This window comes from Asterias rubens, chromosome 2 (genome assembly GCF_902459465.1).
Source record: "Asterias rubens chromosome 2, eAstRub1.3, whole genome shotgun sequence".
Classification (NCBI taxonomy): Eukaryota; Metazoa; Echinodermata; class Asteroidea; order Forcipulatida; family Asteriidae; genus Asterias; species Asterias rubens.
In genome coordinates, this window is record NC_047063.1 from 11,202,748 (window position 1) to 11,229,421 (window position 26,674).

A 26,674-nucleotide genomic window follows, 5' to 3' on the forward strand; every position below is an offset into this window, starting at 1 on the left:
CCCAGTGCTTTTGATCGACAAGCAACCATCTGTACACAACTATACAGGCAAGATATTCTTCCTACTTTAGTCTGTTTTACAATCTATTTTTGGCCTGGTAAAAATCTGAAAAATTGTGATTAAATAGACTGAAATTTCTTCAGTCTTCACCATAATAATAATACCCCGTTTTTATATAGCGCTTTTCACACCCTGGAGGGCGTCCCAAAGCGCTTCACATTATTACCCCTGGTCACTGGGCCTTAATTCACTCCATAAACCATCTAAGCTCCCTGGTGGGGAGTATACAGCCTTGTGCAACATTAATAATTATGCGCTACTCGTTCAATTTATCACAAGAACCATCTCTGCCCTCACAGGTACCCATTTACCCCTGGGTGGAGAGAAGCAATTATAGTTAAGTATCTTGCTCAAGGACACAAGCGTCACGACCGGGATTCGAACCCACACTCTGCTAAATAGAAGCACCAGAGCTTGAGTTCGGTGCTCTTAATATCCACTTAGCCACGACACCCTACCATGTGTGCGCAGGTCAGCCTTTGTACTCAATAAAATATTCCTATTTTTTTCAAAGGATCAATTACTATGTCTGAATATAAAACCTGACATGGTATACATTTAAACTGCAGCATGGCATCCATCATGGCAGCTTAATTTTTTTTAAATACTTTGTTTTCCAAGTAAGAAGATGCATTGTGGTTTATTTTCAAGACGGGGCTTGTGTGTAGGTCTATTGTAAAGAAAATTATGTTCTGGCCAATGTGTGTTCTGGATTGAATTCTTTGTCTTTCCACAATGAATCTTTATTTGAGTTTCACTTTTGCAGACATGCTTACGAACAGTTCCTCGGATAATATTACTGTAAAAAAGATAATTTGATTTCTTGTTGCAATTGTGAATTAGAGTAAACTAACGAGAGTCACCAAACAAGGAAATATAATGATTTACATATGAAAAGTATTTATTCATATTTTTTTCAAAAAACAAACGGTGAAATAGTTTTGTTTTGGTAACTTCACACAATAACAGGGCCATGGATGTAACCATGGCATAGTATAGCAATATGAAATTATTTACAGGCCCTATTATTTGTTATTATTTACAAAATATACATTTCAAACAAACCTAGACATAAGTGTTGACTTCTACAGACTTGAGCCCAATGTAATTAACAGTACATATAAATATAAACAATTCGAAGCAATATATTCATAAATTTGAAGCAAAATATTAATTTCCCCTAAGAACTGACGTCATTTCAATGGGTCGCAATAGCGCCCTCTGTCGACGTTCTGGCCATGATTAAGCTCTGCAGTGCCTGGAATTCTGTCATGGTTCTGTGGTAGGACTCTTCTAGGCTGGCTCCCAGGTCTGTAAGATGATGTAGTACAGTCTCAGTTGAAATGCCATCACTGTCTTCGTTTGCTGTCTCCTTCCACTGTACACTCTCCTGATCTGACGGTAGCACGCGGTCTAGTTGGGTTGATTCGGGTTGTCTACTTGCAGTTTGACCCATTCTCTGTTGACAAAGCTGTAAAATCAGATTTCAACAACGTTTAGAAAACAAATTTTAGACTTGTTTAAAAAAAAGTCGCATTCATTTAATTCATCCCCATGTTGTACTACAGGAATTGGGATAACCAAACAAACTTGATGAAGTTTGTACAGATACTTTAACAAGTTAGAATAGTGGGCTTACATTGAGATCACGATTTTATTTTCGAACAATTTTTTCAAACGACAGTGGATTTGACTCGACCCGCTGTTGCATCTATTTTAATTCGTCAACTAACTTCCAACAGTTTCAGAGGGTACCCGACTATTTTCTGTCCTGCCTCGTGAAATCTGTAGTTCTTGACAAGGCCATGCATGTTCACAAGATGAGAGAGGTAAAATAATAAACTTCTAATCCTCACCTTCTGCTCAATTGCATCACCATCATCATCTTCTTCGATACCAAGACTCCGCTTCAAGATGGTGTCCATCTGTTCCACTCTCCTCGCTACGTCTGTCAGCATGATGGCAGTGTTATCAGCCACGAAATCCTTAGTCCATCCGTCGTCTGTTTAAGATGGTAGAGGATGCAAAGAAGATTGGTCTTTCGGTGCTAATGTAATCTTCAGGCCTGAGATTTTTCAAGATTTTCTCAAAACCTCCTTGAGGTTTCAAATGTCCTTAAGAGAGGTAGTGCAGTCGCCAAATGAAAAAAGAAATACTCAACACTCTCCGGAAAAGTACCAAATGCGAAACCAAATAAGGGGAGGGGTGTGACTCAGGCCAGAGCCAATTTCATAGAGCTGCTTAGTGCTTATACTTTCTCTATGCTTATATTAAGCACAAAACTCGGCTTTAAGCAAAGCAAAATATTATGCTTACCAGAATAAAGTTACCAGCCAAAATACCATGTCACGTGTACAATCTGTGACTGGTATCCGGTTTTGCTTAGCAGAAATATTTAAGCAGTATTTTCTGATTACTAATTTTGTTTTATCACCGGTGAAATTTAATATCTCACAGTATTTTCTGCTTTAGCAACTCAATAAAATTGTAATCTTTGTCTTTGTTCTTACAACTATAGTTGAAACAATATTTTACTTGCCCTGGCTGTTACTCTTCCTGATCGTCCTCCACCTGTTAAGTACACTGAATAGCTCCTTTACCAATCTCTTCTTGGTATCTCTGAACTTGGCAAGTTGAAGAATTCGACGTAGACGTGGCGAGCTGTCGTAGCCGCTACGTTTGAATAAATATAGACGCCACGTGGCCTGTATGCAACAGGCTGCTTGGTGCTTCACCCGGTCCACCAGATCTGTTATGAATTTGAATTCGAATTTTATCAAAATTGAGAAGGTCAAATTACAGAGTCATAACAATAGTTAAAAATACAGATGATATAATTTTGTTTTTAATAAATAAAAAAAGTAACCAATTTAAAATAAAATGATACTATAAGGAAAACAGATTGCAGCTCGCCGTTTATGGCAGGAGTTATGCAAAAATAGTGAACTGCCCTTAGATGTATGTCATGTAAATGGCTCGTTGCAGCCAACATTCTTACAAGACAGTATTGGCCTATCGCGGGAATCACTCTTAAAAATGAGAACAATATTGGAAGATGATTCATTTAAAGTTGCAGTGTTTTGATTTGGCAGCGTATACTTGAACAGTGTGGGTTACTTTGTCTCGATATACCATACTTAACAACAAAATGTGAAGGAGTGTATACAGATTATTATAGAAATATAAGGTTATTAAAAATTAGAGGACATTATGTGTATGTATGTGCAGGACAGATAAATATTGACTTCATACCTTGCCTCTCGACGTAAGCAAGAATTCTCTTCTCTTGTTGTGACATCTGCAGTGATTCGTGTATGACACTAATCAGCAGAGCCATTAGAAATATACCAAGAACAGACGACATGCCGACAAAGGCCCTGGCTAGAACTGACTCTGGAGTGACGTCACCGAATCCAAGGGTCGTCATGGTAACAACTTGCATCCATATTGAATCCTTTGTGGTAACAAAAGTATGGAAAATATGTCCGGTAAAATTAGCAAGAGGAAAGTCTTTATTGTCACTTAAAAAGAAACAGTAATCCAGATCGGTCTTTGATGGTTGTTTATTTAACATTTGTTGCACAATAATATTTTGTCAGCAGACTGAAGTGTTACATACCAACAGAGAATTGTGTTGCAGTGGACTGAATGCACGATCAATCGCGAACACCAAGTACCCAACTCCAAACAAGTTCAAACAGTAGAATATTGCGATCATGGCAAACGGCCACTTGATAAAAAAAGTCTTGACCAAGAAGCCACTCCCGAGCTCTGTCTGGAGAACGGACGCAAGGAATCGAGTGGACTTGCTGAACGCCATGTGGTTATGCTCCCTGGTGTAACGAGCGACGAGGTAGAGACGCAGGAAAACCAAGAGTTGGAGTTCGTTTGGGAGGAAGTGATCAGCAACAGGAGGTAGATGGAAGAGGCACAGTGCGAACTCCATGAAGAAGTTCATGAGACCAGGGGAGGTGAAGACCGATGCCCCCTTGGGGAGGCAGTGCTTGACAATGAGAAAACGGCAGTGCTGGTGGAAGTATGCGTACAGCAACCCGCACGTCACAAACGAGACCAGTGTGACACAGGTCTTTAGTCCGATTCCTGCACTCCTGCTACCAATCCGTGATGTAGTGTCATTTAGCACTGATGATGCATTCACAAACAAACTGATGTTATATTGGAATGAGTAGCTAAGCTCTAGGTCTGCAATGGCCAGACCAACAGCCAGCACAGCCATAGCAAAGAGGTAGCTCGAAAGTCTCTGCATTTTTTGTTTGATCGACGTCTTGGCCGTCTCGCTGTGTCGAAACTCAAGGAGCTGATGGTCAAACAGGGTCATCCTTCTCTTCTGCAACCTCCCCACGGAATCCTTGTGAGAGAAAGAATTATCCGCCACGTCCTCGCCAGAGGTGGACTCTTCAAGAAAGCGATCTATCTCCTTGTCAACTTCCTCCTCCGAGTTGGCAACCTTTTGAGGATTCACTCCGGGGAACAATGTGGACGTATTCCCCGGCTCGGTGAAGCTCGTGAGGCTGAAAACGGGAGGAGCACGGTCGGCAAGAGAGAGGTTTTTCTGTTTCACCTGAGTTGAGCTTCTTGGCTTCATCCTGTCCATTTGACTAAGCTCGTCGTGGATGCTGCCACGGTGATGGTACAGCTCACTCTCGTCAATTTCCATGAATCGTACACTTTTCTTCTTGTGAGGGGCAGCAGCCTTGTGGTCTGGCTCTTCAAGTGACCCTCCTCCTCCCTCTGAAGAAATGTCTTGGTCTTCACTTCCGCTACCCACTGTAATAAAAGTGATTCAAACCAGCCATTAACATAAAGCCATTTTAAGTTTTTGAACCGTTTAAAAACACTACACAAGATTCCATTCCCAAAGAAACCCTCAACTCAAGAAATGAGTGAGCCAGTATTGTTGTTAAATTGATGTATTGTAAGTTATCGCGTCTGTTGCATACAACTGGACTGGCGTCTTACAGTACAATGGGCCAATACTAAGTAGCAGCAGTTCCACCTTGTCCCTATTTTGAAAATTTTGTACATATTGATACAATTTGTTTAAACTTTACTTACAAATTCATTGAAACTGAAAGTGATGAAATAGTTCAAGGAAATGTTAATAATTATAACTAAAGAAGTAAAAAGACATCATGATCAGGACGTTTTGGTCGTGATCGGAATTTTTTTTTATATCATCTATTAATTAATTCATTCATTGGTAATTTTGTGCAGTAGCTTTACCTGTACATGGACTTCTTGGAGCTTCCTTTACCAAAATAATGTTAGTAGCATCCATATTGAACGTCCCCTTATTAGTTGCTATCTCCAACCACTGTACTGTATTTAGATGTAGCGTTTGGAACCACTTTGTCAATTATGGACTGCAGGTGAAGAAAGTACGTCTTGGGTTCTTGGTTATAAACTATGTCGTCCTTCGAGTGCCGTAGGGTCTAGGTTGTTGACAATACGCCATTTGAATACTTAATTGACAACACAATCACGAGATCCGATTTATGTTTTAGGTGACATGTTCAATATTTTGCATCGTTCAGATTCTGGTTCTTTTGAAATATTGCGCGCACTCATCTATGGGATGGGCATGCGCACGTGATGTTTGCGTTACATACGCATGCCCACTCCCGACGCACACGCTCCACGCGGCCCAGTAACAGCATTGTAGATTATGGAATAGAATAACTAGATCGGCCGCGCGTACATACGCGGGTTCTGGCATGGGGGCTGCAGTTGCCTATCTCCCGTGTACATTTTCTGTGCGTTGCCGTCAGCACGTGACTTTTTGCCGTCAGCACGTGACATTTAGCGCGTCAAAGGCCTATCTCCCGTGTTCATTTTGGCGCGTCGCCTTTCGAACGTGAAATGTTTACCGCGTCCATGGCGAGCAAAAACTTTTTCTACACAGGCAATGGCGTGTATGTACGCGTGGCCGATCTAGTTATTTTTATTCTATATCCTATGCTGGGGTGCGTTCCACTCGCGCAAACGACTCGCAACTGTTCGCGCAAACGTTTTTTTATCGTTTGAACGATTGGTGCGTATACGCGATGTCAATATGGCGGCGCCCTGAAATGAAGATGGCGCGCACCATACGTAGGTTTTTTTTAAACTTCGTTTTTGCTGCAATAGTCCTCTTTTTGACATCATTACATCAACTAATTAACTTTGTTATTCCAAATCTGCATTATCATCCACCGAAAATACAATGTAATTATGTTTGTGACAAAGAAATAATACCGTATGCTTGTCCGCCATTTTAAAAATCACTCGCCAACACCTCCGAAGTATGTTCGCCTAAAGTTGCCAACGTTCGCCAACGGTGGCGGCGAACAACTCGTTCCACTTGAAATTGTTGGCGAACGTGCGCAACTGTTGGCAACGTTTGCGCGAGTGGAACGCACCCCAGCATTGTGAAAATTATAATACAATCAGTAGGAGCTTTATGTTAGGTGCAAATAAAAGGCCTAAATGGAACAATTAATATAAGTGTATACTTAAGACCCTTTAAGTAAGAAGAACCAAATAGTACCGTTCACGGAAGTACCAGTGGTTTTACGGAAGTGCATTTCCACACGAAGTAAAAACAAAATTAAAAATTTATTATCCTTTCTTGGTGCGTTTTGGAACTGCAGCATCAGTTATCGGCGTCCTTACCAGCTCACAAAAGATGGCGACCAAATAATAAGGGGTCTCTTTGTAAAGCCCACACAACAACAACAGCAGCATTATTATCCATGGTGTTATTGTTGTACTGGAAACATGATGTGTCGTATTGGATATGATCTTGTGGACATCAACTGCCAAGCACACCACACAGAAGCTCAATACCAGACTTGAGGACATGAATCTCGCTTCTACATCACACATTTTAGAAATCAGGTATGTTATGTAAAGTAAAGTTAAGTAAATAATCATCGTTCTTTCCCCGCACATACAGACTGGAACAGCTTGAATTCGAAGATCACAGACATGTGTGACGAAATGGTCAACACTGAGGGTGCCGTGCGGCGCGAAAATCAAAAACTTTTTTTTTTCGCTCGTCCCCAGCGCCTTGCTTTGATAGACTGCGGTATAACCGTGGGGGAAGGAAGAGAAGGAGCTCGAACGATCCGCAAAACCGCAGAGTAACAAAAGAATACCGGCCTGACAATGCCCCTGTCTGACCAGTGGAAAAAGATAGGAGACCTCCAGCTGGACGGCCGATTAACGAGCAATTTGAGCCCAATCGGTCATCAAAGTTGCGAGATAATAATGAAAAAAAAACACGCTTGTCACACGAAGTTGTGTGCTTTCAGGTGCTTGATTCCGAGACCTCAAATTCTAAATCTGAGGTCTCAAAATCAAACTCGTGGAAAATTACTTCTTTCTCAAAAACTACGTTACTTCAGAGGAAGCCGTTTCTCACAGTGTGTTGTACTACCAATCTCTCCCCATTACTCGTTACTAAGTAAGGTTTTATAATAACAATTATTTTGAGTAAATACCAATAGTGCCCACTGCCTTTAAATTGTGTTTTCAACCAGTTTTATGTCTTTAAAAAACGTTCCTAGCCCAAATCACCAACCCTAAAAGCAATGTGTCTCTTAAAGGCAGTGGACACATTGGTAATTACTCAAAATTATTATGAGCATAAAACAGCTCCCTCTGAAGTGACGTAGTTTTCGAGAAAGAAGCAATTTTCCACGAATTTGATTTCGAGGCACCTCAGATTTAGAATTTGAGGTCTCGAAATCAAGCATCTGAAAGCACACAACTTCGTGTGACCATGGTGCGACAAGGGTGTTTTTTTCTTTCGTTAATATCTCGCAACCTCGGCGACCAATTGAGCTCAAATTTTCACAGGTTTGTTATTTTATGCATATATTGAGATACACCAACTATGAAGACTAGCCTTTGACAATAACCAATAGTGTCCGATGTCTTTAAAACAATTATTATTAAAAACAAACTTTAACTAAAACAAGAGCTGTTTCGCTGCGCTGCGCTACAAAACATCTAATAAGGAGTACTAAGCCTGACTTTCTTATTGTAATAGAGAAATGATGAATTGTTTTGAAGACTTTTCCATTTGTAAAATAGGTTATTCGATTTTGCTGTCTTTGAAAATGTGAGCAGGACTGGCTATACAATTGAATGAACCAAATGCTTAGTTAAAAAAATAACACAAAATCTTCCTCCACAAGTCCTCAGTATTCCATGTCTTTAATGGTTATTGTTTTAATTGTTTTAGTATTGTTGTATTCTGTGGAGGATTGACTAATAAAAACAAACACATTAACAGTGTGTGATCATAATTTTAGTATTCTTAGGGCCAATTTTATGCATTAGCCTTCTGGTAAAAATTAGCAAGCATCTTGTGTGTTTGTATGCCATACCCTAAAGGCCTTGTCACACGGGGCAACTTTTACAGGCAACTTTGAGGCATTCAACTGCAGTGCATGCTTCAGGACCACCTCCGTAGCACATGAGTAATTTTGCAAACAATGTCTTACGACTCCCAAGGAATGTATGTGGACATTGAAATGTGAATGAATTATCTTCTTGGAGATTGCCTGGAACTGGTTGCCTGTAAATTGCCTCGTGTGACATGGCCCTAAGAGGAAACTTTTTTGATAGGGACAATGGGTCTTCACTAGTCGTTTATTTATTTTTTTTTTTTTTACATGGGTCCTCTTGCGTACACAACCAGGGGCAGTTGCTTCATTACAGGAACATTATTCAGTACCATTGAAAACCCTTGTGCGTCAAATTTCATGCGGTCCGGAGATGGGGACCACGGAACCCCCTAAAATGGGCCCCTTTTCAATACCCATCCCGTGGTCTAACAATGTAGTTTATCTACCAATTTCTTATCAAAATCATCACCACAAGCTTTCTGAAACAAACCTGACTGTAACTTAACCCAACTAGACCTACTGCAACAAACCTTTGTGCATTCAAAGAGATTGTGTGAAATTAACAACAGCAATATTTCCACCAATCAAGTTGTCGAGTCCGGTTGAATTTGAACTTTGTAAAACAGTCACTGTCACTATCCAATTCATGTATTCCTTCAGACGTCCCTTTTTTAATAAGGGAATAAAATGGTAGCGACGAGTTCTTACACGGCCGTTTAAAGCCGGCAGGGTCGAATTGCTGTGTGATACTGCGAGGTTTTAAACGGACGTTTAAGAACGAGTCACTACTATTTTATTCCCATTCATAAATGCCCTTATGTTAAAAAACGTAAAAAAAAAATACAATTTAATACAGACACTTTGAAAATTGAAAATTCGAGGTTTGAAATATTATTGTTTTCATGTTTGTGAGGAGTCTGTTGCGCGTGGGTTGTGTGTACGCGCGCGCGCTTAGAAATAGATTACGCGCGCGCTTAGAAGTAGATTACGCGCTGTTACTAATAGCTATGATTTGCGTTCCGCGTAATAATCTTGCGCGCCTGACACGCGGAAGCCGGTTATAAACACTGGTCATTATCAACCGTTTAAACACCCCCACGTGACGCGCTCTCCACCAATATGAGTAGAGAAACTGTCAGGGGTATTTATGAATCAGAGTTTAAGTGTTGCTCGGCAGGCAAACCATCTTCCCTCCATTTTGTTTCGGCAGATTGAAGGAGTGACATCGGGGGTGTGATTTGCAAGCCTTCCCGCACGATCCGACGCCACCATCACCCACTAACTCCTCCATGGCGTGATGTAGCAGGCACTGAGGAGTGAGGCGGCCAAGACTGCTGTCGGTCTGTGTGGTGGTGGGCACCATTGTGGTCTTCACATGTTGTGTGCCAGGGGTCTTCACATGTTGCTCACAGACTGCGTACTTGTATTCATTCGTGCAATCAGCATCTTCCCATTCACCATCAGAAGTTATCCGCATTTGTGCACAATTTGCACCACTTGGCTCCCCAACCTTCCACTTCTCAAAGCCGTTGTCACCACTCAACGGGCAGGGATACCAGTTTCCCTCCTCATCGATGTCATTACAACCAATCCAGAGCTCGTAGTCTGGCTGGTGACCTAACAGCTGCAAGAATACTCCCCATACCAAAAAATGTTCGGTTAGTGAGTTTGGGACAACAAGGTTTGCTCGTGACTCGGCACAAGTGCGATTTGCTTGGTACCAATTCATTTTGTCGTTCATGAAGAAGTAACACGAGTCGCTGTCTTCAATCCCATACCAGTCGGAAGGACACTGTTCAGCCAGAAAACACCCACAACCAAAGCCGAGAACAAGACTTAAAACTTGAACAATATCCATCACTGTGCGAGACAGTGAGTACAGTGTTTGATGTTTATATTGAGGATGAAAAGTTTTTCCGCAAGTCCGTTAGACAGAGTAAGACCGTTTCATAAAACTACTCTAGCTGATGAATTCGAAGCAACCAAACTAGAGACGCACTGCCCTTTGTCTCCAAACATCAGCTGCTCTTGAGAAAAATTACAATATTGATTATTTAGGCCTCCCGCTATAATTGTTTTCAAATTACGGGATCGCACAAAATAATTAGCAAAATAGCGATTTAACCCAACAAGGTCAACCGCCGGGCGGACGGACACTTAAATAATAATTATAGGGATGCACTACACACTAAAGAGATAAACCTATGCATGAAGCCTAGCCTTAGGGGCTTATTAATTTTATTTGATAAACCATGGAGTAATTTATTCCTCCATGGATAAACCCACAAATTGTTCCCATAGTTGAAGGTCGTGACTTTTATGGATTGTAAAAAAACAATATTGTGGTCCGGGGTTGTTGACTTTGAGCGAGGCCAGAGACGTCGTCCTCTATGGCTGTGTGGATGAGTATTGGAGGAAGAAACCATGAAAGTGCCAAAATAATTATGACTATGCGCTCAGTTCTGGCTTTGGACACAATGGTAAGGGAACCTTTTTTGCAAAAAATTTTTAGGATTTTTTTTTTCAAAGATGGTTTCTGGCCAGGTAATCGCTAGGATTCTCGTCCACGAAAACAATTGTACGTAATGAATGAACATCACCAATCACTCAGGGCATCGGGAATCATTGACTTGTTTTGGAATTATCATCACCCTGTGTTGTCAACAGAGGGCGGTCAACAATGTTGTAGCACCCTCTCTTGGCAGAGCCAGTCGGCGAAGTAAACAACCTCACCATAGTAACAAAAGACCCGACGTGTGAAGAAAAAGGACGGAGTTTTGTGGATCCATCCAGCGAAAGTAAAACAAGGAGGCAAACTATGTGCACACATAACATGGAAGCTCATTGACATGTTGTATTTCATCTACTTGTGAATAAAACAAAATCACAATGTCGCACGGGTAAGTCAAGTGGTTACGTTTTATTTATTTGTTTAAAACTGAAAACGCAAATTTCATAACGTAAACACCTGAACTGTGATGAGGCTGTCCTGAGCATGCTGAGTTAGCACAGCACAATTAGCATTAGCAGTTAGGCCTACTGAGTACCTAGCTACATAAATAAAATGGCAAACCAACAATACACCCCAAATCAATGAGTTAAGTCAAGAAATAAGACTGTATGTAATGTAAAAGTAAAAGTAAAACAACAACTGACAACTCATGTTTCCTTTTCTTATGCTGTTTAAATTGTAATTGTAGACTCAGTCACTCAGTCAGTTAGTCTCATTTCTTCATAACGGTCATCAGACCATGATCATCGATCATGTATGTTCATGTCAGGTTTAGCTGCATTTCGTTATTGTTCATTGTATTGCAGAAAAGTAAGATGTCTTGTCAATAATGTCAATAAATGTGGTTACAATAATTGAAACCCTCCATCCTCCTGCCGGACAGTCGCAGACTGTCGGGAGGATGGAGGGTTTGGTTGTCCCAACCAACATGAACATCCAAACTCTCTCACAAAACTCAGTACAATAATTTACAAATACAAGCTCGAACACAGTTTTGTGTAATAATTTGAATAGTCTAACTCTACTGAATCAAGCATAATTCTAATATAATAACAAGTGATTGTTCTAGAAAGTGAACAAGACATGTAATATAAATGATAAATTGATATCAACATTTCATGATCCACATGTAATAATGTATTAGTCGGCAGTCCTATTACTTGTTTTTAAAGTCTCCGTACACACATGTGTGTATCAAATGATGTATCATTTCCCTCGTCACACACAGGTTTTATCAACGTCAATGGGGTCAAGCTCAAGAGAGTCTCACCGACCTCCTCACCCAAGAGATTCCTACAGAACCCGTTAAGCCAGAAAAGGATCGACTGACAGCCTTCCAGAACATCGCCACCCTCTACATCAAGTATCTACAGATCTTTCGTCGTTTGGAGCGGTGCTATGATCAGGTCGTTCATCCGCAGAAGAGACGGGTTCTCCACCATGTCTTGGACGGGGTCATGGGCCGAGTTTTGGAACTTAAGAACGAGATGGTCCTGCTGGAGTTTTCAGAATTTCATTATTTTGATGATATTTTGTCTGACCTCAAACTGACACCTGTGAGTATTGAAGAACATGTATTTTTATAAAGTAAAGACCCTGCTTTTGTTAAAAGAAACAATTCTCTTCACTTGAGTTTAAATTATAATGCTTATTGATTAACCGAATCTTATACTTTATTTGACAGTTGTTTTCATATTTATGCTCAAACAAATTTAGAAACAAGTTTAACTATTTGAATGGATTTTTAAAAGTTTGTTAACAATATCTACAAATTTTGTTCCTTATATTCAACAAATAATATGAAGGCCCTGTACTTTCTTTCATGAAAGGTTCTGGGGGGAAATGTTTTAACTCTCTGTAGACTCTTTCACGGAAGCTTTGGCTTTCTCGGGAGAGGCTCTCTGCAAGAGTTGTACAATAGAAGCCCTGCCTTGAAGACATTGGACACCTTTGGTAATTGTCAAAGACCAGTCTTCTCTCTTGCGTCTTGGTGTATCTCAACATATGCATAAAATAACAAACCTGTGAAATTTTGAGCTCGATTGGACGTCGGAGTTGCGAGATAACTATGAAAGAAAAAAACACCCTTGTCACACAAAGTTGTATGCTTTCAGATGCTTGATTTAGAGACCTCAAATTCTAAACTTGAGGTCTCAAAATCAAATTCGTGGAAAATTACTCCTCTCTTGAAAACTATGTTACTTCAGAGGGAGCCGTTTCTCACAATGTTTTATACTATCAACCTCTCCCCATTACTCGTTACCACGTAAGGTTTTATGCCAATATTTATTTTGAGTAATTACCAATAGTGTCCACTGCCTTTAACTATCTCAGAGTTGACTGGTTTCCTTATAAACACTCGGACAAGCCCCCTTCTCTTTTGATGTGCCTAACTCGCAGGGCCTAAGGCTGTATTTCGAACCGGAGGGAAAATAAAATTGTGGTTAAAGTGAGAATTGGATTTGCTTGTTTCCCTAGAATGACATTGAAGTACCCATACCAAAGTACTTCATTAATGAACGAGCTAAGATCCTCCAGGAGCGTGAGAAGCTTCTCGGGCAGATCTTGGCTAAGATGGGTCCTCCTGATGAGAAGACAGAAGAGGTTACCATGACAACTGATGAAGCAGCGAGACTCATCCAGGTAATCTTATCTTTCAAGTAGAGACTCTAGATTTTTTTTTTTTAGTGTCGTTTGCCAAATAATACTTATCCTGAAATTAGTCAATTTAACAATTACTTTGAGGCTTTTTTAATTATGCCAAATTATTTCAAAATGTTACCTTCCTCACTTTATTCAAGCTTATTTAAGAAATTATTATTATTTGTTTGCTTATTATGATCTTCCCAACTAGTGAAGTCAGTAAATTTTGTGATTCTGTAACTAGACAACAATTTTACTTATTCAAGTCATTGTGAAATCAACAGTTACCTTGGCTAGTTTCAAACCTACAACCTTGTGATTGCAAGTCCTGCAGTCTAACCACTTGACCACTCTGTCTAGTTTTGTAAAACTTAGTATACCTTGTATATTTCTGGTATTGAAACCACAAAACCCTCAAAGCCATAGCGTGGGCCTGAAGATACCTGTGGAGAGGGGGATGAAGAAATGTAGGTTTTAGATCTGGGAGAAAAACCCGAAATCATAAAAGAGTATGCAATCAGAAAGGGATTAAAGCCCCATTCCATATATGGAACGCCTACAAAATACACTGAGTTCTGAAATGAAATGTTCTCACAATAAATTATCATTTTCTCATTTTCACAGGTGCATGAGAGGGCACGGCAAGGTCGACTGAGGGCAAAGTTCATGCGTGAAATTCGTCTTCAGGAAGAGCGAGAAAGAATGGCTGCAAATCGCGGGGCACCAACTGTCGATGCTGATGTGGCAGCTGTTAGAATACAGAAGGTGGGGACCATCTAAGTATTTGACTGGTATCCTTACGCAGTCCCGGGGCCTTTCTCAAACCTCGGCTTAGGCTCCGACTCAGGCTCCGTGTGCTGATGTTCGTGCAATACTGACGGGATAGCCACACCAGGCGTTTGTACAGTACTAAACAGATGCAGATGCAGATATGTGCTGCTCCAAAATGCAGAGAAGGCTGAGCTACGTACGCAGCATGCGGAGCCTAAGCCTGAGCAGGAGCCCAAGCCGAGATTTGAGAAAGGCCCCATGTCTCATATTCAGACTTACAGTTCACAACAACTTTGAATTTTTTTATGTCATGATACTGTGAACTGTGTGCAGGCACGCACGTAAGTGCACAATTTTGAAGCAAAACTGAAGCTAATGTTTCATTCTTTTTTTCAAGTAACTTGATCAATCTTGAGAGTGAATTTTTTAAAATATATTTTGTTATAGGTTTGGAAAGGCTGTGCCATAAGGAAGAGAGTGCGACGTGAACGAGAGGAAGAATTGATGTTTATAGGAATGGTAAGTCTATTATGTTCAATCAATTTTTATTATCATTAATGGTACATTTTATTTTATTTTATTTGAATAAAAAAAACACCAAAAGGTTGACACTATTAAAAGTTGCAAAGTTTTAACAAAGTTAAGAAAATAAAAATTAACACTAAACAAGTTTTAAATCAACAGACATACACGAAAGCATTTTCAAAAGTCAAGGGATTACTCTTCCAATTCTGAGATTTGTTTCTTTGTTTTGATCAGTACCATTAATTTGAATCTTACTAAAATAATTGTTGTTGTTGTTGTTGTTGTTGTCAAACTGATAGAACCCCCCACCACCTCCAAGCAATCCTAAATTGGCACCGACCGTCCTCGCAGACCGCACTGAGGGCAATCGTAGGGTGACACAGACCGAGCATGAGCGTGAGTTTCAACAGGCATTGGTCACCATTAAAGACAAGCTTAGAGAAGTCGAGGGACCAGACATGAAGGAGAATATGCAAGACCAGATCCGCCAGTGGTTCTTAGAATGCAGGTAATAATGATAACCGTAATAGTGTACCTTTATTACTTGAAAACGTGCGCGTGACTGCATGACCTCAGCATCCCTGTTGCGTTTCGCAGTATGCAAGGGGTCGATTAGAGTCTTCAATCTTCACGGCCAAGTCTTGAGTTCAGAAATCCAAGTCTACAGTGACCGAGTCTCAAATGTGGGCAAAGACTGATTCCCAAATCATGCAAGACTAGTAAACATTATATTGACCGCTTTCGAATGCTAGGGTTGAAACGACAACGACCGAGGTGATGATCCTTGGTGTGTTCGGTTTTCCAAAGGAGAAGCCTAGGGAAAATAGACCGCTCCGGGGATCATCGAGGGAGTCGAAGTTTCAACCATAGCACGAGTCAAAGCAGTCAATATTTGATTTAAACACCGCAAACATAGTTGTGCCTAGATGTCTAGATACCAAGTATCTAGACTTGGGTATAGACTGGGTATAGTACACTAGGTGCTATAAAATATTGGTCTCTACATGTAAATAGTACATTGATTGTTGTGTATTGACCCCTTGCACGCGCGTCACACGCGGCGACTGATGCCACGCTCACCATGTTGGTGGGCAGTTAGGTTTACGTGTATTAACGCCGCGTTGCCTAAAATGTGCAGTTCACTGCGTAACGCACAGCATAGAGTTATATATAAAAAGGTACAGTGAAATTGCCCACCAGTATGGCGTATTCAAGATTTTTCTGATGATGTCGTCAGGTAAAATGGGTAAATAGTAAAACTAAGACATATCATCTGATGCGCTCTAAACCAATCCAAAGGCAGAATCTTTGTGGGGGTGTTATAATGTACACCATGTGTAGCACTCACAGCACTTGGAGATCATCCCCTATGTCAAATCAGACGTATATCACGCTAGATATTTCAGTTCTCTCCGTATTGTTTTTCTTTCAGAGATGCAACAGGCAAGTTCCCAGACTACCCGGCTGAGGATGAAGGTGGCTCAGCAGCCATCTTTAAGGAGAAAGACCCAGCTGAGGTGAGAGACAGTGTCACACAGTATCAGTAATAATGTGTGTCCTCTACAGCTTACCCCAGCAAAATTACACTCATAACTCTGCAAGAAATCAGAGTCAAGTTTTAAATGTGGGCACTTTAGGCTGTCTGAAATTGTAGTCACCAGCTTAAAAAATGCAGTCCTGTTCATACCTCTTGGGGATGCTTTATGCGAAGCAAATTTTCTTGTGTCCCAATAGGAAAAAAACAGAGCGTACCCATTATTACCTAAACATTATTGTGCATTCGCAGGAAGTATGAACCACAGGGCCCAATTTCATAAAGCCTGTAAGCACTAAAATATGCTTAGCATGAAATTTCTTCCTTAATAAAAACAGGATTACCAACCAAAGTTCCATTTATTGCATATTGCTTGAAACTGGTATTCAGCTGTTGTTTGCTTTCTGAAAATCACGTAGCAATTTGGTTGGTAATCCTGTTTTTATCAAGGAAGAAATTTCATGCCAAGCAAATTTTTATGCTTACAGGCTTTATGAAATTGGGCCCAGGCTTGATGCTGTGAGGGCAGAAAACTTTGGCCTTGCTACTTTGCCAACCACGAACAAAAATTTAAGGGCATGGGATGGGTGCTGTGTTGGGATCAAACTGTGTTGACCTTTTTTTAAGAGACACTAAGAAAATGGACACTTTTGGGCAAGCGTTAGAGGGAGAACTGTGTTGCAAATTGCCCATACTGTTGCAATGTCATTCAAAGAGATGGTGCATTTAATCCTCCAGTTTTCAAGAAGCTCATCATCTGGTTTTAGGGAAGAGAGCATATACAACTGTGACATGAGATCTAACTAGACCATGCTCAGGTTCAAGGGAAACAACTTTCAACAGGAAGAGTCGACTTGCGGTCATCAAATGACACTACCCATCTTGTCGAACACAAAATAAACCACAGATCTCTTGCTTCAGCTGCTGAAAAATCCTTCTCTTATGCTGCCCCTAAATGTTGGAATAGTCTTCCCCCATCTCTGCGCTGTGCTGATTCACTTCATATTTTCAAGAAGCATCTGAAATCACACCTCTTCCCACAATGATTGTTTTGCTGTTTGATTTAACTTGCATTTTGTCTCATCGTTGTGGCCTTGATGAAATGGCGGTATATAAAACATTTTTGTATGTATGTATGTATGTAACTATTTCGTGGGACCAGTTAAAACCTTTCTGGCAAAGCAATTGTCTATCTTATCGCCCTTTTGGCCGTTTTCATAACCACAGCTTTGGCTTTGGATTCGGCTCAGGCTAGATTGGCTGTTGTGATAGTTGTGCGTGGTTTCGTGCGCGCTCAGGGTCTCAGACCAGTTGATGGAGTCTGAAGTCGAATCCAAAGCCGAAGTTGAGGTTTCGAAAAGGGCTTATGTTCTAAGGAACCTTATTGTACTGAATCAAAGTTTGTTTCCAACGATCAGACCTAATAGACCATTCCCATGAAATATGTAAATTGCACATAGCGCGTGCGCACTAACGTTTTGGTTGGCAAAATGAGGGAACATTGCGCTGTTTTGACAAGGCTAATGGGTGCGTGACGCAGACGCGATTGCGCGTCTGCTTAGTGCATAACTCTATGGCGTTTGCCAACCAACAGGGTCTGTACGCATGCGTGAATGTAATTAGCATATATCATGGGAAGGGTCCATTCTCTTTGTATTGATCATAAATTGTTGTCCTTTTTAGGTTGAGGCTGAATTGAGAGACAAAGAAGATGACAAAGGTAAAGGAAAGAAAGGAAAGAAAGATAAGAAAGACAAGAAAAAGGACAAGAAGAAAGACAAGAAAGGGAAGAAAGGAAAGAAGGGTAAAGGAGGAGATGATGAGGTAAGAATTGACAAACAACAAAGAAAGATTATAGGGCTCCAATTTTACACTGGACACCAGGCCCAAGCCAGGGGATGCGTTCCACTCGCGCAAACGTTGCCAACGTTTGCGCACATTCGCCAACAATTTCCAGTGGAACGAGTTGTGCGCCGCAATCGTTGGCAACCTTACATGAACATACTTCTGAGGTGTTGGCGAGTGATTTGACAAATGGGGCACAAGCACACGGTATTATTTTGTTGTCAGAAATATAATTACAGTGTATTTTCATTGGTTGAAATTACGAAGTTAATTAGTTGATGTCATGATGTACGGAAGAGGACTTCATACAGTGAAACAAAGTTTTAAAAAACCCTACATATGGTGTCGCCAAATTGACATCGCGTAGTCGCACCAATTGTTCCAAAGATAAACAACATTTGCGCAAACAGTTGCAATACGTTTGTGCCAGTTTGGTGCTGGGCCTGGCAACTTATGACTAGGCAAGTCAGACAGTCCCGTGTTTTTTTAATTGAATAGTAAAACCACTGTGTAATATTTTTTACACAAACAAGTGATGTTAAAATGTTGGTATTTGAGTCTGATTAAACACTTTTCATCACCAGGTATTGACCCAATTCACTTGCTGTCATCATCAGAATAATCTTGGATGCGCCGTTTTGGTGGGCAATGTCACTGTGCGTTATTCAGTGAAGTGCGCATTTTTAGGTGATGTGGCATTTACACGTAAACCTATTGCCCACCAAAACGGTGAGAGTGGCACAGTGGCCACGTGTGACGTGCATGAAAGGGGGCAATACAGTTCTGATAAAAATTTTGGTGTAGGGGTAAAAACCCAAACCACTTAGACCTTGTTATGATTATTTGCAGTTTTCTTTTGGGTGAAACCTTTTTGTTTTCCATTCAGTATTTTTGGCTAATGCCGTTTTATGTAATGTTTCAAATTATTTTTTATTTATTTTTTTATTCAGGAAGAAGAAGAGGGATTCAAGCTACAACCATCCAACTTTCTTGGCACCGTCACAGATTCAACCAAGGATTACGACAGTAAGTCGACCTTGTAACTTTATTTACCCATCTCTTATTTAATTTCAAACTATCTGCATTAAGTGCTACCTTGAGACTGCCATGTAAACAGTCCGGCTATTATAGGTTGAAGATAACCCATATCTAATAAAAAACTAGTTCTTATATAGCGTATTTCACAATAAGGCTCAATGGGCTTTACATTAGCGCCCTGGGCCCAATTTCATAGAGCTGCTAAGCACAAAAATTTGCTTGATAAAAACATGATTACCAACATGAAATCACATGGAAATTTGGTTGGTAGTCCTGTTTTTATCAAGGAAGAAAGCTCATTCTAACCAAATTTTTTTGCTTAGCAGTTTTATGAAATTGGGCCCTGGTCATTGGGCCAATAACATTCCTTTAATCTTTTTCAGCTCCCTGGGTAGTATATACAGCCCTGAGCTGCCACATGGCGCTAGTGGCTTTCAATATCAACCTCCACCCTCGCATGTACCCTTTTATACCCCTGGGTGAAGAGAAGCAATTTAAGTAAAGCATCTTACTCAAGGACACAAGTGCCATGCCAGGGATTCAAACCCACACCCCGATGACTTAACCACCAGAACTTGAATTCGATGCTCTTATAACCACTCCGCAATGACACCTCTAAATATCTCCATTTGTTTTTTCTAACGATTAATTTCAGCTGTTTGGAAGGAGCGTAATGAGGAGCATAACTTCAGTCAGAAGCACGACTCAGAGTTAATCAAAGAAGAGAAGAGAGTGGAGGTAGAGGTAGAGATAAGGACTCAAGTGGATGAGCTGATGAGACAGGAACTCAAGAATCTTAAACTGGTACGTCCTCCTCTTCCTTGTATCTCGATAAAATTGCCTAGAATTCAGCAATATGTTTAGCAACAACCAATATATGACCCTTTAAACATCGTTAGTTAAAATTAAAGGCACTGGACACTATTGGTATACTCAAAATAATTGTTAGCATATAAACTTACTTGGTGAGAGGGGTCACTCCATATAATTGTTTGATGTCATGTCATTGTTTTTGGGTCATGATTTTTACAAACAAACGGTTTGTTCCCCCCCCCCCAAAAAAAAAAAAAAAATAAATAAATAAATAATAAATAAAATAAAATAGCTTAGCAATGCATACAATGCATACTTGCCAAAGGTTCAAATCTAGTTGGAGCTGTCCAGATTTTCTAATAATAATATTATATTGAAGTCTTATATAGCCCACGTATCTACCAAACAACGTACTCATGGCGCTAAGTATATACAAACTTTCAGAAAGATGGGTTGTTGTAGATCACAGGCCGCAAAAAATCATAACATTCCTATTTCTGAGAAGATGAATATTTGGACACCTATGTATGTATTTCCTAAAAACTAAAGGAATTAAATAATTCCTAAATAAACATCTCTTCTATTATACTACAGGCTGTTGACAGGGACAAGGGTAAAGGCAAGAAGGGGAAAAAGGGCAAGAAAAGTGGCAAGAAGAGCGGAAAGAAAAAGAAGAAGAAGAAGAGTGGAAAAAAGAGCGGGAAGAAGGGAAAGAAAGGCAAGAAAGAGAAGGATCTCACTCCGGACAGGTGAGTTATAATCTTAACTTCAAGATCAGTTTCGGAAATGATGATGGTCATCAAGATGAATTTTGCCAGAAGCAGGCATGTCACTGATGATGAAGCATTCATACCCAGAGAATGCTGAAAGTGAAATTGACTGCAAGGATACTATGTGATTATCATGTATGGCAAAATTATATTGTGATATTGTTGAATGGCAAAATAGCGACACATGCATTGGGCATTTGTCTGTTAATAAATAATAATAACGATTATACTTGGTTCTTATATAGCGCTTTGTCACACCCTAAACGGTGCGTATCAAAGTGCACAGTATTGATATCTAAATGAATAAATTTTGTGCCAAAATTGGTCCATACATGCATACCAGGTGATATCATTTTGCCATACACCCATATAAAGAGCTGCTGCATATTCTCGGTTCTACTTCTATTGATTGGTGATTGGACTGAACAACATTTGTGATGTATAGTTTTTTGGAAAACAAATTAACTGCAAATGAATTCAGCTGAGAGCTCACTCCGCGGTAGTGCAGTTAATAACAATCCTATAAGCTAAAGTAGTAGTCCCAGCCGATTTTCTATACCTTCCGCCCAGGTAGTAGTTAAAAGCAGAACAGTTCTTTTCAGAAATAGGAAGTCTCTTGAACAATCTGATACTCTGCGGTAGATAATAGAAGGAAAGTTCTATAAAGAACAAACTCTACCTGGCAAGTAGATACACACATGGTGTTACCACAAACCAAATATATATTGATACTTCACCATGCAATGCCTCAAATCATATAAAAGAATTGTAGGTTCACACAATGTAATTTACATTTTTTTTTTTTTTAGGACAATGGAATCTCTATATGAGGAGCTGGTTCATGAAGGAATCATTGTACGTACTCCAAAGTTTGGTATGAAGGATTACCTGGGTGAATTCAGCTACCTGGGTACAACGCTACGACAGAACAACATCGAGCCAATGCCCTCACTGTCAGATGTCAGACATCTTGTCACGCTTTATGGAATCCTACCTTTAGGTAAGGAACATGGACGAATTCTATAGCTCTGCTTACTGTCGATTTCTGCGCTTGTCCTGACCGTTTTACGCATTGTGCAAGCGTTGAATTACCGCGCTAGTAACATGGAGTACGCACGCGCACAAGCTGACCCGTGAAATATCACTTTTAATTTTATACATGATGACATCACACTTGCATTGACCTTTCTGTATCAGGGTTAGTGTTCATACAGTTTGAAGTTCATGAATTTTTCTGTTTGAAACGAAAGCTCTGCAGAATTATCGCCCAGAAAAAACAAACCCCTGCAGAATAATCTCAGAAAAAACAAACCCCAAACTTCAACACTAAACCTAAAGAAAATGAAGACAATCCCAAAGGGTGATTGTGTCAAACCCAATTCCATTAATCAAAATAAAACACAAAATTGAATAATTTGTCCTATGTTTCCACAGGTTCCCAAGCTGTCCACGAGAAAGCACCCCTTATCAAGTCAATGCTTCTAGCAGGTCCCCGTGGCACCGGTAAACGCAGCTTGATCAATGCCATCTGCACCGAGACGGGAGCCAACTTGTTTGACCTGACTGCAGCAAACATCGCAGGGAAGTACCCAGGGAAGAGCGGCCTACAGATGTTGATGCACATGGTGATGAAGGTGGGCAGAAACTTACAACCATCGGTGGTATTCATTGGAGATGCCGAGAGGACATGGCTGAAGAAGGTTCCGAAGACAGATAAGGTATGCAGAAAAGCTTTTTCTCGTCCAAATTGTTGATGAAATAAAGTGACATTCGTGTGCTGGTAGCCTGTTGAAGAATAGGATGTTCTACCGAAACCTTGATTTATACAGGGCATATACATTCATGAAGGAGCGATACTGTTTTGTTTTTTTCCATCTTGATCATCCATCTTGCACCGTGACATTTTGTCCCAGCAAGCCCCGCTCATCCATAACCCTCGGTTTGCTAATTCAATTAGGCCTAGGGTTGGTTCCCTATACATACATGTTTAACCGTGGTTACCTGCAAAAGAGGCATACAATCTTATAGCAACTGGCCCTCTCACCTGTAACATGTACAACTGTATTCTGTTTAGGTCGACCTTTTTAAATATTGTTTACTTTAAACAAGACTGTGTGCTTAGTGTCAAATAAGCACACTATAAGCGCCATACAAAAGCTTCAAAGTTTGAAGTAAGTGTGCACGCAAACGAATCACTATCAGAACCCAATCAGCATTGTTTTTCAGAACATTTCTATAATAGGTTTAGTGATGAGAGGTGTCGATGATAGCTAAGCCCAGTTCATACTTTCTGCGAATGCGATATACAAATTTTGAGGTCACAGCTGTTTTCGCAGCGAATGTTTTTTTGGAGCATAAGTCAACTAATACAAATTATTCGATGCAAATTTGTGACATCAAAATTTGTATCGCATATGAACCGGGCTTGAGGCAGGCAGAGATCTTATGTTGATTTTAAAGAAAGAAGCTCACCTTTTCTGGACCTATTCTATTTCTACGATCTTAATTTTTTTGTCAGACTGATCCTAAGAGACTCAAGAAGGAGATCCCCAAGATGTTGAAGCTGATGAAACCAGAAGATCGTGTGTTGTTTGTGGGGACGTCCAGGTCGCCCTATGAGTGTGAGATGAAGGGACTGACCGGTGCCTTCCAGAAAGTCATCCTCATCCCGAGACCAGACTATGCATCAAGATATTGTGAGTATAGCTACAGTTCAGAAAGCTTAGAGTCTGGAACTAGACTTCAGTTCAGTGAAACAACATGCATCAGCTTTACTCTTATATGCTCAAGTTGACAGTGAAAGTTAGTTTTTGAAAATATCATTGATAATGAGGGAAAAGGACTGACCTACGTTCATACGGTATAGGTTTTGATAGGCTTTCATAACCACTAAGTCACTAATGTCCACTTAGGTGACTTAAGACCTTGGTTGGGCGAGAAGTTCAGTGTGATGTTTGCAGTGTCCTCAAACGTGACTCTACTTACACAGTTTTTTGCACTAAGCTTAGAGAACCGATACAAAACTTTTACGTATACACATTTCTCTTTCAACAGTGTTATGGCGCAATCTGATCATCCAGAACAGCGGCATACTGACCAATGTAATGGACATCAGCTCTCTGGCCAAGGTGACCGATGGCTACACCCAGAAGCACATCTTAACATCATGCCAGCAAGTCTTGACCGATCGCCGCATTGCTCAGCTCAACAAGAGGGCGCTGACGGCAGCCGAGTTTATCCCTCCATTGGCTCGGATTGATCCAATTTATAAAGAAGAGGAAGAGGCCTTCAAGGTAAATCAGCTGTTTTACTAAATTCATGTTATGACATTGTTTTGCTACAATGGAAGAAGTTTGTGGGTGCAAGAGGGCAGCAAACTTACCGGGTAAATCCATTGGTCCAAAGATGTGCACATGCTCAGGGCTACATGAACAATGGATTTTACCCGATATTGCGCTAGGTGAGAACCTAGCGTTGACCGTTTTTCGTTCTGTGTACAGAGGAAGAGTCCTATATAGGGCTAACACATTTCCACCAACTAGACAAACTCCCAAGCAAAATGACTATCGGTACCGTCCACTACCCTCTGGAATTGATCACTTGGACAGGTTGCGTTCTCTCAACCAATCGCAAGATTGTTCCTTGTGACCCCATACAGTATTTGTGTAATTGCTACTCCTACACATTTATTTTGCAATGAAAGTACAAACTCTCAAAATTTATTCAAAGGAAAGTACAACTGATGCATATGCCTTTTAAATCTAACCGAGATTGTAATGATCAAAAACTGCATGAGAATTTCTACTAAAACTGTAGTAGAAATGCAAAAGCTCAAATATTATTGATAGTCATTGAATATCAAATTCACTCTGTTTTGATTTCTTATAAACTTAATACTTGGTTATAGTCATAGAACATATAAGAAAGAACATGTTTGTAAATAAAGAAGAATTCTTCCAGTGACACTGCGGCAGTAGTATGTATTCTATGATTATTGTGAAACTCTGCATAGAATTAGTTTTTTAAAAATTCAGCATCGTCATCAAGCCTGTTTCGCCCCACTGCAGGAGGAAAACTTCTTCACCAATTCTCCATCTCACTCTATTCTGCGCTGTCTTTTGCCAAGAATGCCCCTGTACGTACTTAGGTCATCTCTCCATCTTCTGTTTTGTCGCCCTCTTTTTCTTGTCCAGATTCTTGGAGTCCAGTTGGTTGTTTTACATGCCCACCTGTTGTCATGCCTCCTTGCTAGGTGGCCTGCCTATCTTCACTTCTTTGATTTGATCGTCTTGATAATATCCTGCACTCTTGATTTATTTCTTAGGTCTTCATTCGTCACCCTGCCCTTCTTTTGTTACTCCTATCATAGTGCTGAAATGTTTCAGTATACAAAGTTTTAAAATCTCATACACAAAGTTTTTCAAATTTCTGATGATTGTTCTCTTCTCTTCTAGACTTGGTATGGTAAGACGCCCCTCGGTAAGAAGAGAGCCAAGGCAGCCGAAGGAGGAGATGAAGATGATGGAAAGGGCAAGAAAGGAAAAGGCAAAAAGGGAAAGAAAGGAAAGAAAGGAAAGAAAAAGAAGTGAGACAAAACTGTATCCGTTGATATCCCGTGGAAGTTTTTGTTTGTACATATCAAGGAAAACTTATGGACGGGGGTCTGGGTTTTTTAATTGTTTATTTCAAACAGGACAAATTTTCTTTAAAACATGTTTCGGCCTTACTTTTTTTACTTGGTGCTTAATTTTGATGTTCATTAGTGCCTAAAGATATTTTCAACTTGTTAAAAAAAATTAAAATAATTTTATATGAAAAACATTACCGTCCATTCAGTGCCTGAAACAGTTATTCCATCAATTTTGTTATTTAACGATTATTTAGTGTTTGTAAGGTTCTTGTTTTGGGAATTCTTTTTGGTAGAAACCAGAGATAATTCGCAAAAACACTAAAAGTAAAAAAAAAAATATGTAAATGAATGTGTTGAAGTGAACAGTGCCTTTTATTTGTCAAGTATAGTTTTCAATAATACTACAATACTGCATTTATAGCTATTTAGGCCGAAATACAGAATTTATCTTCAGAGAGTATCTTTAGAAAAGCTATACTCTTGGTTAAACGCTCACTAGGAAAGAATGTACCTATCTTAATGAGTCTGTATAAAAACTTGGAACTTGGTAAGAGAATTGAAACGATTTGGGGATTTCAAAGAAACCTGATTGATTTCTTAGGACTAAAATCTTACATCTTTAGTGTTAACAAGATATTAAAATATGTATATAAACGTGCATTTGTGTCTGCTGTTATTTATTTATGTGGATATAAATAGACAATTCTACTCATTGAATTGATGGGGCTGGCATCCCTGTGGCTGTACAAGGAATTATCTCACCCAGTTAATGCGCATCACTAGCTAGCCAGTAGCCATCCCCCAGCATGATGATTTATGCTGCTTAAGTCTCCCCCACCCTCAAATCGAACTCTCATTCCCTGTCGGCTTAGTCAGCTCATACACATTTCCACCAACTAAGACACACCCAAGCAAAATGACTATCGGTACCCTGCACCCCTACCCTCGAAGCTTACTATCGCCAAAGCCCTCTGGTGCTAGTCAGCGACTACGCAGCTTGCGCGGGTACCGGTCAACTCGGTCCAAAGCAAACTTGGTCTGAAGTCAACTCAGTCCGAGGTCAACTCGGTCTCGGACCTATGATATGAGTTTTTACCAACTCGGGCTGGGAATTGAAAA

The 26,674-nt window shown here is 40.2% G+C and overlaps 2 protein-coding genes across 2 annotated transcripts; one reads left to right on the top strand and one right to left on the bottom strand.

Annotated features, from left to right (window-relative positions):
• Window positions 1-1,258: 1,258 nt before the first annotated feature.
• On the bottom strand, window positions 1,259-5,359 carry LOC117303117. The gene is made up of 6 exons (XM_033787216.1): window positions 5,305-5,359; window positions 3,680-4,848; window positions 3,313-3,514; window positions 2,600-2,809; window positions 1,816-2,062; window positions 1,259-1,412 (listed from the first exon to the last, which is right to left on the bottom strand). Exons 1-6 carry the CDS (start codon window positions 5,357-5,359, stop codon window positions 1,259-1,261), a joined length of 2,037 nt encoding a protein of 678 aa, XP_033643107.1.
• Window positions 5,360-11,208: 5,849 nt separating this feature from the next.
• Window positions 11,209-26,213, top strand: LOC117307191 (dynein regulatory complex protein 11-like). The gene is made up of 16 exons (XM_033791867.1): window positions 11,209-11,374; window positions 12,215-12,542; window positions 13,465-13,629; window positions 14,254-14,394; window positions 14,848-14,919; window positions 15,225-15,433; window positions 16,358-16,442; window positions 18,143-18,283; window positions 19,255-19,330; window positions 19,998-20,146; window positions 20,750-20,904; window positions 21,735-21,925; window positions 22,360-22,643; window positions 23,444-23,621; window positions 23,980-24,218; window positions 25,380-26,213. Exons 1-16 carry the CDS (start codon window positions 11,364-11,366, stop codon window positions 25,512-25,514), a joined length of 2,559 nt encoding a protein of 852 aa, XP_033647758.1. The 5' UTR covers window positions 11,209-11,363; the 3' UTR covers window positions 25,515-26,213.
• The last annotated feature ends 461 nt before the right edge of the window (window positions 26,214-26,674 follow it).

Bases quoted from the DNA above. Each gene is read 5' to 3' on its own strand.
- LOC117307191 (XM_033791867.1), top strand. The intron at 14,920-15,224 runs GTAAGTCTATTA...TCAAACTGATAG, and splicing joins AATTGATGTTTATAGGAATG to AACCCCCCACCACCTCCAAG. The intron at 19,331-19,997 runs GTAAGTCGACCT...GATTAATTTCAG, and splicing joins TTCAACCAAGGATTACGACA to CTGTTTGGAAGGAGCGTAAT.
- LOC117303117 (XM_033787216.1), bottom strand. From the start codon at position 5,359: ATGGATGCTACTAACATTATTTTGGTAAAGGAAGCTCCAAGAAGTCCA. The intron at 3,515-3,679 runs GTATGTAACACT...GTTACCACAAAG, and splicing joins TGCAACACAATTCTCTGTTG to GATTCAATATGGATGCAAGT. The intron at 1,413-1,815 runs GTACCCTCTGAA...AAACGAAGACAG, and splicing joins GCAGGACAGAAAATAGTCGG to TGATGGCATTTCAACTGAGA.